Source organism: Trachurus trachurus (genome assembly GCF_905171665.1).
Source record: "Trachurus trachurus genome assembly, chromosome: 9".
In the NCBI taxonomy this organism is placed as follows: domain Eukaryota; kingdom Metazoa; phylum Chordata; class Actinopteri; order Carangiformes; family Carangidae; genus Trachurus; species Trachurus trachurus.
In genome coordinates, this window is record NC_139895.1 from 3,517,665 (window position 1) to 3,530,395 (window position 12,731).

Genomic DNA, 12,731 nt, shown 5'->3' on the forward strand with positions numbered 1-12,731 from the left:
ATTAAGCAAATAAAACATCTAAGGAGATTGCTAAAATTGGGTTAAGAACTGTCCAATGCAATATCAAAAAGTGGAAGGATAGTGGACTTTGTACAGAGGTCTGACTCTCTCATCATCAATATCAGAGCTTGGCGAAAAATTAATGCAACTCTGATCGAAAATAAATGTTGTGACGTTGCAGAAGCTTATCGAAATGATGCCACAGCGAATGCGTGCCGTAATCAAAGCTAGAGGAGGTCCAATGGAATATTAGAGTGTGTGTGACTTTTTTTTTTGGATGGGCAGTGTATAGGCCTAAACACCACACACAGTGTACCATGGCTGTAATGGTGAAAGGTGCGTATGATAAATGTTGTTCAGATTTCCAATGGACATTAAAATGTGCTGTTTGACAAACTGTTGTATATTCAACTTTATTGGCACAAAGTAAAGAGTGTGATGCTGCAGCAGCACCAGGACAGAGTTTCATTAAACACTGTGACTGGGTTTGGCCACACTCATTTTACTAGTAAATGTTGGTTTAGTTTTTATAAACATGGAAGTAGATGGATCCTGTTGGTTTGCAGTGAGTTTACAATGTCTTTCCTTTTCCAGAGTGAGTTTTGATGAGTGTGTCTGAAGCATCTTCATCACGTCCTCCTCACCCACCGAGTGTCTGTGACCTCATCGCTGAAGCTCATTGTCCCTGCTGAAGGTCCAACATCCATCCTCCATCCTTTTGAGCTTCACTCCTCCCTCCATCCCTCCATCTCCCACCATCATGAATCCGTATGGAGATCCAAACCTGAACTCTGGCTTCCTGAGTCCTCCTCCATCCTTGGCCTTTGGCCCCAGCGATGGTTCCCATAATCCACCTGCACTCATCCAGACTGGCCAGAGCTCTCTGATGGTTTTCAGCTCTAACCCTCCTCAGATCTCATCAGACCACATTGGAGGAGGGCAAAACCTGGTCCAGTCACCCAACCCGGATCCCTCCGCCCCGCCGTTCCTGGCCTCGGACCTCAGTCTGTCCGGCCTGGCTCCGTTCTCACCTCAGACACAGACTCTGTCACTGGGGTCCAATCCCACGCCGAACCCGTACCTCCCCCCCGTCACGCCCCCGTCCGGCCAGGTCTCCGTCATCATCCCGTCCCCGGACCTGCGCCCGTCTCCGCTGCAGTCCCAGTGCTCCGAGGAAAGCTCCCCAGACCTGGAGTGCTCCATCTGCTTCAGCCAGTTCAACAACGTCTTCCGCTGTCCCAAGATGCTTCACTGCAAGCACACCTTCTGCCTGGAGTGCCTGGCCCGCATGAACGTCAAGGCGGCCGAGCCCAGCGCTATCCAGTGCCCGCTGTGCCGCAGCCTCACGCCGCTGCCCGCCCTCGGCCTGCCTAAGCTCACCACCGACTCGGACGTGCTGTCCTACCTGCCGGCCGCCATGCAGAGGGTCTACAGCATCCGCTTCCAGCGCAACAAAGGGAAGCTGGAGGTCAAAAGGTCAGGCATGATTTCAAAAGTTTATGTCTGTTATCATCTACTTCATCAATTGTGTTACAGGGATAGTTCAACATTTTGGCAAATTGTCCCATTGCCATAATCCCTATAGTCAAAGCAGTAGGTTCGTTACCTTTAATTGTCGGTGCAAGCTATTTTTAGAACGGCGGAGCAGAGCGGCGAGCTGCTCAGAGCTACGCTACAGAGGCTCATGGGATTTCTTGGTTTCCCTCATGAAACTCATCAAATACACAATCCAACAACTCCACAACGCTCTAGTGGACAAATTGTGAGCTGCACATTCACCACGCTATGAGATAATAACAGAACGTTACCAGACAGAGTTGTTTTAGAGGGAAATTCATGCAAAACTGCTGATGCACGTTGCCTTCAGGAACAGTTTTTCAGTAAGCAGTCTCTGAATTTGCCTCTAAAACAACTCTGTCTGGTATCTCTGAGCCGCTCGTGGCTGAGCTCCGCCGCAGACTATAGGGATTATGGCAATGGGCCAATTTACCAAAATGTTGAACTATCCCTTTAACAAGTATTATCCTCTTACCCAACTTGACATATATTAGCTATAGCAACAAAATGTAGATGCCATGAATCATTGATTTATTCTCCCTGGTTCTGGTGTTGAGTTTTATTTCTTGTCTTTCACACTCAAGGGAAAATATCACCATAAAACAACATCATGAGTAATACTGGTGTTGACTTGTAAAGACTTGACATCAATAACAGCAATAAACAATCATCTGGAAGGAGAAAGAAATAAAAGATGTATCTGATTTATAGTTTCATGCTTGTCAGCAGGTGAAAGTCCAGTTTTTATTGAGTGTTATTGTTGTGCCAAATTTGATATCATTGATGATGATTTAATGATGATCGAGGTCCGTAGGTGTATCATCAGCACTCATTAACCTGAATTAACTGGAAAGCATCAATGTTTTTCATGATGTTTGTTTCTCTGGCAGTGAAGGAGTTGTTTTCTCAGATTCTGCAGTGGCCCAGAGAATTCAACTCAACACAACTTTAAGGGATATTTCAACATTTTGGCAAATTGGCCCATTGCCATAATCCCTATAGTCATAGCAGTAGGTTCGTTACCTTTAATTGTCAGTGCAAGCTATTGTTAGAACGGCGGAGCAGAGCCGTGAGCTGCTCAGAGCTACGCTACGAGGCTATTGGGATTTCTTGGTTTCCCTCATCGAACTCATCAAATACAAAACGCTCTGGTGGACAAGTTGTGACCTGCACATTCACCACGCTATGAGATAATAACAGAACGTTACCAGACAGAGTTGTTTTAGAGGGAAATTCATGCAAAACCGCTGATGCGCGTTGCCTTCAGGGACAGTTTTTCATCAAGCAGTCTCTGTATTTCCCTCTACAACAACTCTGTCTGGTAACGTTGTGTTATTATCTCATAGTGTGGTGAATGTGCAGGTCACAACTTGTCCACCAGAGCGTTGTGGAGTTGTTGGATTGTGTATTTGATGAGTTTGATGAGGGAAACCAAGAAATCCCATGAGCCTCCGTAGCGTAGCTCTGAGCAGCTCACGGCTCTGCTCCGCCGTTCTAAAAGTAGCTTGCACCGACAAATAAAGCTAACGACCCTACTGCTATGACTATAGGGATTATGGCAAACAAGAAAACGCACAAAAAAATATTTTTGTTTGACGACACATGAGCAACGGATTCTCACAACAGAAGAAAGCCCACAAATAGCACTGATGACAGGAGGTGTTTCTAGGGGACACAAAACAGTGATGCAACAGCCTCAGGTGTTGTGCAGTGATTTGTGACTGTTCTGTGTCCACTTTGTCCTCTGTGCTGCTTGCTGAATGTGTTGTCTGTATTGCAGTGCCTTGACCTCTCTGGGCCACCGTACCATTCACACAGATTGAAGAGAATTTTTTAAAAACAGACAAAATGAGTGAACGCTTCCCGTCTCTCCCTCCAGCTCATCCAACAACCACCGGCGCTGGGGTCAGAGGTCGCTGACGTCGCTGCGGTCCATGAACCGCTCTCTGGATGTGGGGCTCCCCAGCCCGCCGGTGGGGGGCCGCGGGGAGCCGGGCAGCATGGGAGACACTCTGTTCAGACTGACGGGCCGGCCGCTGTGCCGAGCCTTCCTCCTCACGTCGGTGGTGATGATGATGATGCTGTTGACCGGCATCATCATCTACCTCCTCACCTTCAGTAAGGACGCGTAGTAACTGTTAGTGACATCACGTGACATCATCTGTTTTTTTTATTTTTTTATTATTATCATGATTATTTTCCCATCAAACGGTAAAATTCCAGTTCCTAAATGAACTCATCCAGATGTGCAGGAACTGGATCTGCTGTGGGAACCTGAGGGGATGTGGACCAGAACCGTTCTGGACTTTTAATCTGCGTCACAACTGTGAACTTGTCTGAACATGCAGATGTCCCCTCCGTTTTTGTCCCTCAGTCCCACTCCGTCACCGTGAGCAGGAAACAAGACTTTTATCTGCTTTATCATGACTCTCGTGCCAAAACCCTGTAAATAATCACAGCGATAGTGAAAAGGAGATGGAGGTCAGCTCAGGTAATCCATGCGTGGTGGTGTGAAGGTCTCTCGATAAGTTTATGAGAGGATAAAATAACTGCTAGCAGCTTTATTATATTAACAACAGGTCAAAGTCTCTGGCTGTTTATTAAGAGTCAAACATTAAACTTTAGATAACCGTTAATGTCTCTGTGGGACGTGAAGCTTCACAGAAACTCTGTGTGTCAGCAGGTGGCGCCTCCTCCACCGTTTCAACTCGTCCCTGCAGCTTCAAAGAGGCTGAATGTTACATTAGTGTGTGTGTGTGTGTGTGTGTGTGTGTGTTTGAACCTGTTTACATTAGATCCTGTTTCCTGTTGTCGTTGTTGTAGCCGCAGCTCCAACTCGCTCTGAGACTAAAGCTGGAAACGGGGACTCATCATGCAAATGATCAGAGCCACAGAGCAGAGTCCAAAACAGTTGAACACACGGCAACACTTTTAAAGATCATGACGATGTACGAACAGTTTCATGTGTTTCTCACATTTGTGCAGGATTTTCAAAACGGTGGATGTGAGTGGATGTGAATAGAAAACATCAGAGTGTCTCTAAGACCATGAGCTCAAATCTGACAGATGTGTAACTATACTATGCATGCAATGAGGTGACTTGACCTTTGTGTTTTTAAAACTGACAAAATTTGGTTTGTGAATGAACTTGTGAGAAGCTCTGGGTCGGTACGAGTCAGTTTTACATGATTTAAAACGCCACACACACACGTTGACCTGCATCAAATATAACCTCAAACCTTCTTCAGACTTGATCCGTCAGCTTTTATCAGATTCTTACCCTGATGTTACAAACGCCAAATATTTTATTTCCTGTTATTTGTTTTATGTTTGTGTGTTTTAAGGCCCAGACCTGTTTTAAAGTGCAATGTAAAATAAATTATTTTATATATTTTTATGTAACTGTTTTAGCAAAACTCTGTCAACATGTTAAAGTTAAATAAATTCCTCTTTTTGAGTTAAGCAGTTTGTCTTTTTATTTGAGACTTTTTTTGATCATCTTTTCAGTTTTGAAGCAGTTGGACAAATATAACACTGGATATTAAAGTATATAGTTTGAAAACATAAACGCTAACTGTTGGCTTTGTACTTAGTGTCTTCAGCCCCTTATGCACTGTCCTGTTAGACAAACAAACATATTTTTCATAAACCTACAGACTCTAAAATTCAATGATCTTGTGGACTATAAAACTGCTCAGATTATGTATAAAGTAAGTAATAATCTGCTTCCAGACGGTGTCCAGAGGATGTTTCAGCCTCGAACCAGTAGATATGGACTAAGAGGGACTCATGTTTACAAAGGCAAAGGTCCGAACAAATGTGAAACAAAGATGTATTTATCAATTAAAGGAGTCGATTAATGAAATAATCTAGAATTAGAAATCAAACTAACACACTTAGATTCAAAAACCTATTTAAAAATAATATTAATATACTTAAAATATAAAACTGAAATTATGAATACCAGTGTGCTCACAAACTGTTGTATATAGAATATGCAGGTTTTTTGTTCTGGGCGGGAAATATTAATTTAAGAAGGGTAGACAAAATAAGATGATGCTTCAGCCTACACCTTTTTGGTCAAAGTGCATTGTATTACTGTTTTGCTTTGTTTTGTATCTATACTTTTTTATTAAATTTGTCTATCGTACTTGTTTTTACAAGGCCATATAAACCTACTAAACTAAACATTTAGCCTGAGTTCCCCTTAAAAAATATAAACCGACTAAACTAAATATTTAAGTTTCCTTAAACTTGTAAGAAAATATAAAACTCCACAACTTGTTTCAATTCTTTAATCTTTATTTTTATAGCGCTTTTTCGCAGATAAAATCACAGTGCTTTACAATAAAGTGCAAAGTGGCATAATAGAGCAATTCAAATAACACATAAATACATCACATCAAAAATATGAAAGAATACCAATAAAATAGCATTTAAGGCATCCGATCAACTAAAAGTTTGTCAAAGGCAGATTCTGGTACATGTTTATCTTTCCAAAACAGTTTCTGCAGTTTTTCTTTAGACAGGAGAGAAAAAAAACACAGATAAACAAACAGATATTTACTATAATTGTTCTGAAACATCTTAAAAACATCGGTCATGTTCAAGATTTAAAGTTGAAGCAGCATTAAGTTAAAACTCATTTTCTATTCAACAATGTATTAATGTTTCAACACCAACAGTTCTGTAAAGTCTGAAGTGTGAAGTAAAGTCGCCCTCTGCAGGTTGAACAACAGACCATGTGACGTTCACTGTCACTGACACGTGACACCTTTACAGCCCGTAGAGCACAGGCCGCGTCCTCAGAGATGGGGTCAAAGGTCACAGGTTTAGAGAACACTGTAAAATAAAATAGTGTAAATCAGTGTGATATGAGGGAGATGAACTTGTAATGACGTTAATCTGCAGAGACGATGAGGACGAGGACATGTGATGTGTGTGTGGACTGTAGGAACTCTCCATTGTTGTGCTGTTTGTTGTTGAAGCAGCAGCAGGTGGCGCTGCAGCATCAAGTAAAACTGTCAGAGAGCTGCACGGTGATGGATCGGCCACCTGTCAATCATAAGGAATGTTTCTATGGAGACAAGATCTGGGGAAGTTTGCTGTCTTTCAGATAATTCACACGAGCACGAACAGTTTGTTAATGATCTTGAACGTTAACTGTAGATGATTGATGGATGGATGGACACAGGTGCTCACTACAGAGACACATTTGGTAGTTACTATGTGTTAATTTGTTATTTTTATATGATTGTGTTTATTATTATTATTGTATTGGTTTATACAGATTACATATGTAGCCAATCAGAGATGTGATGGAGAAAGAAAAACGTCAGGAGCTTCATCTGAGTAAAGACCATGTTCATCTGCTAAAAAAGAAAAAAAAAGACTATTTAAAACTGAGAAGAGAAGACCAAAAAAGAGATGAGAGCATGAACGTAGTTTAGCTTATACAAGTAAATGATAGTTAATATTGATTAGTGACTGTTTGTTTATGAAGATAATCCATGAAAACACTTGTTACAAAGTGATGATTTCATTTCATATTGATTTTTTTCATTCATGTTTTACAACTGCACATATTTCCATGATGTACACATGATCACCATAAATGAAAAGGAGCACGATGAAGAAATACTTACAATACCTGCCCCTTTCTATAGCTATAATCGCATTAGCTTAATATCAACACCAATATTATACACTATTTTAAAAAATTAAAGATGATGAAACATATAATAATAATAAGAAAACTGAGATGACAAAGCTTCACTGAGCCTGTAACTCAGACACTTGACAGATTTTATAGTTATTAACAACCACTGAATTAAAATACAGTAAGAAACCAGACACGATGTCGTATGAAGCTCAGATGTGAATCATTTCAACATTTGTCTCTGAGTCGAGTTCAAACGTTCACTGAGTGTGTTCACACGTTATATGATGGTTTTCCAGTTCCGTGTTGGTGCTGCAGCAACAAAACAACGAGCAGATGAACACACTGAGCATGACATGTTTTTATTTATCACCCAACCGAAGTGAAACTTGTGTTTCTTGTGATCACAGGGATGGTTTTCATTTTCCTCAATTTAAACCAGTTTGATTCTGGGCCGAGTAAAGTACATTTTCCCACTGAACATTTTGGTTTTTTTGAGTTTCCACCTTTGAACCAGATCAGAAACAACATGGAAACTGATTGTTTGGACATGGTGTGTGTGTGTGTGTGAGTGTGTGCTGTGTGTTCCTGTGCATCCTTTATGACACAGTGTGGGTGTGTTAACGGGAGCCTTTGTGTGAGATAGCGGTGGACACACCCTGACAACACACTGGGCTGATTAAACAAGCCTGTTTCCACAGAGACCTGTGAACCACGGCTTGAATCACACTCGTCCTCTGCAGCCACGTGGACCTGAAGCTCTCGCCTCTCAGTTAGACAAACAAAACAACTCCCATGTCTGAAAATATATATAACGCATCAATACAAAATGCTAAAAGCGCCATAAATGTCTCTGTGGGCGTGAGGCAGCTGGTCCATCATTTGTTTTTCGGAAAAACGGGTCAGAATATTTTCATATCTGAATATTCTCGTCTCATTACACACTTTCTTACTTCAGCGTTTCCTCAGATGGAGCTGTGACTCTTCTTTGCTTCTTATTTCAGTCCAAACTCTGCAACACATGGATCAGAATGAGGCGAAGAAGCTGTTGTTTTAGCTGCAAGTTAAACTCAGTTACACAGTCTCTTAAAAAATGTATCTTAGTAACTCTTAATGCACTCAATCTATGGAATTATTTAAAATCTTTTGAAACAGGAATTTGGGAATTTTAAAATGTTTTATCGTATTTTGTATCATGTATGACTTAGCTTTTCTTTCCATTGATCTTATAGGATAGGGTACACCTTTCTCAAATGTATTGCACTTGGTCTTTTTAGATGTGTAAACTGTGTTTTTGTATTGTCTCTGTGTTGTCTATAGTCTATTTGTTAGTAGTGTGTGTTTTCTGTGTATTTTAATATGTTATATGTTCTGCAGATGGAAATTAGGTGTGAGCTAAATCTGGTGCAACCATCTCTTCATTTTCTGCCAATGATTAATGTCATTGCACATTGTCCCTTAATAAACTAAATAAACAAAGAGAGAAACTGATGAAAAGTATCTCATGATTAGTCATATTACAATAGTGTACCATAATTTTCGGACTATTGAGCGCACCTGAATATAAGCCGCACCAACTAAATTTGAAAAGAAAATACATTTTGTACATATATATAGGCCGCACTTGAATATAAGCCTCAAGTTTTCATGTTGCAACATGAGATATTTACACAGAAAGACATATTAGGAACTGTGCAAGTCCGCTCGCTTTTCCGCTGTTTTGGTTACACTCCTCTCGCCCATGTGCATTTGTTTCCAACGAAGCCGGCGAAAAATCAGTAAATGGAGCGGTGGATAACATTACATAATATATACGATGTTACGGTGTGTGTGTTTGTGTAGTCTTAACCGTCATAAACAAAAGATTACGGGTTACGGAGCGCGTTTGTGTTGCGGTGTGCAGAGACGAGAGCTGGGACACCGGGGCGGGGAAAAAATTAGCGGCTTATAGTCCGAAAAGTACGGTATATCGATTTGATGCAAAGTCTGAACACAGCTACCGATACAGATAATTGTTGGATTAGATAATGGCCTCTCCCCATCCTCTGGTCTCAAGATCTGGTCTGGTCCCTAAAAGGACAGAAAACAAAGACCTGTGACACACGTCATCATTGGAGGGGTGGGGTGGGGGGCTTTGTTTGGACTCTGTTGTGTAATGATGTGGGAGGAGGGACGAGACCCAACCAACCAAACCAGGTAATACATACTGTGTGTGCGTATGTGTGTGTGTGTCTGGCAGACTCTCCGTTTGTTCACCAGACCACATAATGACCTACAGGGTCATGGTTCTTGGCCTGCCCTCTGGACTTATGCTCTGGAACCAGTCCGTAAAATTTGTGCTGGTATTCCTGTCGGCTCTCTGATTGGCTGTTCAACCGACAGCTTACCTGCTGTGCAATTCCACCGGGCCTCTAACCCCCCAACCCCAACCCGACCCCCCGCCTTAACCTGCTGACCTGCCTCCAACCAGTCCTCCCCCAGGTTCCCTGATGCCTGGGTCCAAAAGAACAAGTTTGTGCATTAAAGCAGAAGTAAGCGGAATATTTGTGTTAATATAAGTCTTAAATAGTTATATCTTCCGACAGCAATCACTTACAGTATATAGAGTGTTTGGTCTGAAACACAGGTCTGTCAGTCACTCTGCTCTGCTGTAAGCCGAGGAGAAAACTTCTTGTATACTTCCTTGTATCCTACAACCTTTATCCAATGAGGAGAGAGAACGGCATGAAGGGCTGTGTGTGCAGCCAAGGGATGCGCGTGAATGTGGTGACGTAGGGACGAGGGCGGGGGCTGCTAACTCCATCGGCTGACAAGAAGTTAGCCATAACCACCGGATCGCTTACTTCTGCTTTAAAGAGGAACTATGCAAGTCCGGTCGCTTTTCCTCTGTGTTGCTAACCCTCCTCTCGGCCGTGTGCATGTGTTGACAACGAAGGTGAGAAATCAATCAATAGAGTAGTAGATAACGTTAAGTATCACATATGATTTCACAATGCAAATATTTATGTAGTCTTATCTGTCATACGGGACGGGTCAGAGTCATGCGCGCTGACCATTCAACCAAAGGTGCTGTATATCTCGGTCCCGGTCCCGGTCCTGGTTCTGGTTCAGATCCCAGCCCCGTTTCCGATCCTGGTACCTGTGCCAGTAATTGTCCCGGTTCTGGTCATGGTATTGGTTCTGGTTCTGCTGCCGCTCCTGGTTCTGGTTCTGGTTCAGGTCCCGATTCCAGTCCTGGTACCTGCGCCGGTTCCTTTCCCAGTTATGGTTCCAGTCCCGTTTCTCTCCCCGGTCCTGGTTCTGGTCCTGCCGCCGCTCCCTGTTGTGGTTCCGGTCCTGGTTCTGGTCAGGTTCAGATCCTGGTCCTGGTACCTCCGCCGGTTCCTTTCCTGGTTCTGGTTCTGGTCGCGGTTCTGGTTCTGGTTTTGACCCCCCGGTTGTGGTACCGGTTCTGGTCTCAGTCTCGGTTCCGGTAGTGATGCCTATCCTGGTTCTGGTCCCAGTCCCGGTTCAGTCTCCGGTTCCAGTCCTAGTACCTGGGCTAGCACTTGTCCCGGTACTGATGCCAATCCCACTTCTGGTCCCGGTCCTGGTTCAGGTCCCGGTCATGGTGGAGTGTTCAAAAGAGAGAAAGAGAAAAAAACGGTAAACAAACAAACGTTGACAGAGAACTCCCAGTTTCTTTATGGAGCAAAAAGGAAGGAAAAAAAGACGCTAACTGTTACTATTAACGTTGCTCGTCACAACTGTGTGTACTGTAATTTGTGATTATTGTTTGATTATTTGATCAGATCTGATCCAGGAACATTTGTTTTCAGTCCGTCCCAGACAGAGTCAACAACATTTTGCTGTTAAGGTAACGTGAAAGTGGGTAAGTGCTGTTTCATTCCTGTTTATAACATCTGGACCCACACAGACTCTCACACTCACTCACTTATAGCTGACGTCAGTGACGGTTCAGGGTCTGAGTCTTTAGGGGGCGGATTGGAACTGGGCCAGAGTGTCCCTGGCCTGGTCCCTCGCTTTATTGTGTCCCCCAGAAACACTAGCTACTGTTAATGTCCACAGCCAATCAGGACAGACCTCTGTGTCAGACGTTCTGATTGGCTTTGCCCGACCCCTTTTGGATCCAATAGACATGTGACACTGGACGTCACTTCCAAAGGTGATGGATCAGACTATAGGTCAGGGATAATGAACCTTTTGAGAGTAAATCTGGAACTAAATTGGTTAGAAAGTTGGATGCTTGTCAGATAGAAGCAGGAATTAGCACAAAAATGGGGGGAAAAAATCCCCAAAATTGTTCTGATTGGTTAAGGAAACACACACACGGACCAAAAAGATCTGATAAAACTGTGCTGATGGTCTGAGAGCACTCAGTTTCTGACCCGATCAGCGATATTCAGCCGTAAAGAGGTTCTGTACGATCGGCGGTGCCGCTGGATGTCGCCCTCGTTCACCGGGATCTCACAAAAGCAATCAGCTTGTTGGACGAAGCCTCAGACTCAACTAGACGAGGGATTCCTGAGTTCATTGACCTCATTCAGAACAATTTCATTCATCTGCCCGCCCACACACACACACCCGAACACACAAACACACACACACAGGTCCTGTTTGTGTGATAGAGGCCTTGTTGTTGAAGCAGCAGAGAACATCCACAGTGTCTCATGGTGCTTTGCCAGTTTCCCAGGATTCCATGCTCTGTGTGGGCCGTGAGCGTCCGGAACATAAACACAGTGTTAGTGGACGGTCAGTGAAGCTGCTTTTATACGCAGCTCCTCTCTCACTGACATTTAAAGACCCTCATTGTGCTGCTGTCACTGAAACAGACAGACAGACAGACAGACGTTGGCACCAAGTCGTCGTCCCCGTGTTGGCGTCCGTCTCGACAGGCCCCTCCCACTTTTCCACTGACGTTGATCCGGCTCCAACGAGGCAGAATCAAGCACCAAATACCTCTGAAGCATCAACAGTGAAGAAGCAGCAGCTGCAGTTCCTCTCCTGACCACTAGAGTAAGTCTCCATAGACTCAACTTGTTAAAATGACCTTTGACTTTTCAGCAGAAATACGTGTTTAGAGACTCACTAGGGTTGGGTTTAAAAAATCGATTTTCCAATTCATATCGATCTTTATTTTAAAGATGCAATATCCAATCATAAAATCTTTAGTTCGATCTTTTAATGTATGCCATTTCCTGTTTCCTCTGTTGGATCTGCGCAATAGCAATTATCACCCACAACTGTACTGAAGAATTTGAACTACAGACTGTAGTTAGGGTCATATTAAATAAATGTGCATTAATGCAACTGCTTTTTGGTCCGTTTTTAATGTAAGTATTAATATTTCTTAATAAAACCCCAGGTCAGAGAGTTCTATCTTTGTACAATTTGCCGCATTAGCTCTGTGAAAATCTCTTTCATAACCAAACAAAATTAGTATTAAAACTGAAATATGTCTGAATTAATCAATATCGAATCGAAAAACGAATTGAATCGGAACCTTGTGAATCTA

The 12,731-nt window shown here is 42.8% G+C and overlaps 1 protein-coding gene across 1 annotated transcript; it reads left to right on the top strand.

Moving 5' to 3' along the window:
- Nucleotides 1-760: 760 nt before the first annotated feature.
- Nucleotides 761-3,689, top strand: LOC310991827 (uncharacterized protein; the record flags this gene model as incomplete). The annotated part of the gene is made up of 2 exons (XM_083979758.1): nt 761-1,476; nt 3,437-3,689. The coding sequence occupies 2 exons, from the start codon at nt 761-763 to the stop codon at nt 3,687-3,689; spliced, it is 969 nt and encodes a 322-aa protein (XP_083835884.1).
- Between the last annotated feature and the right edge of the window lie 9,042 nt (nt 3,690-12,731).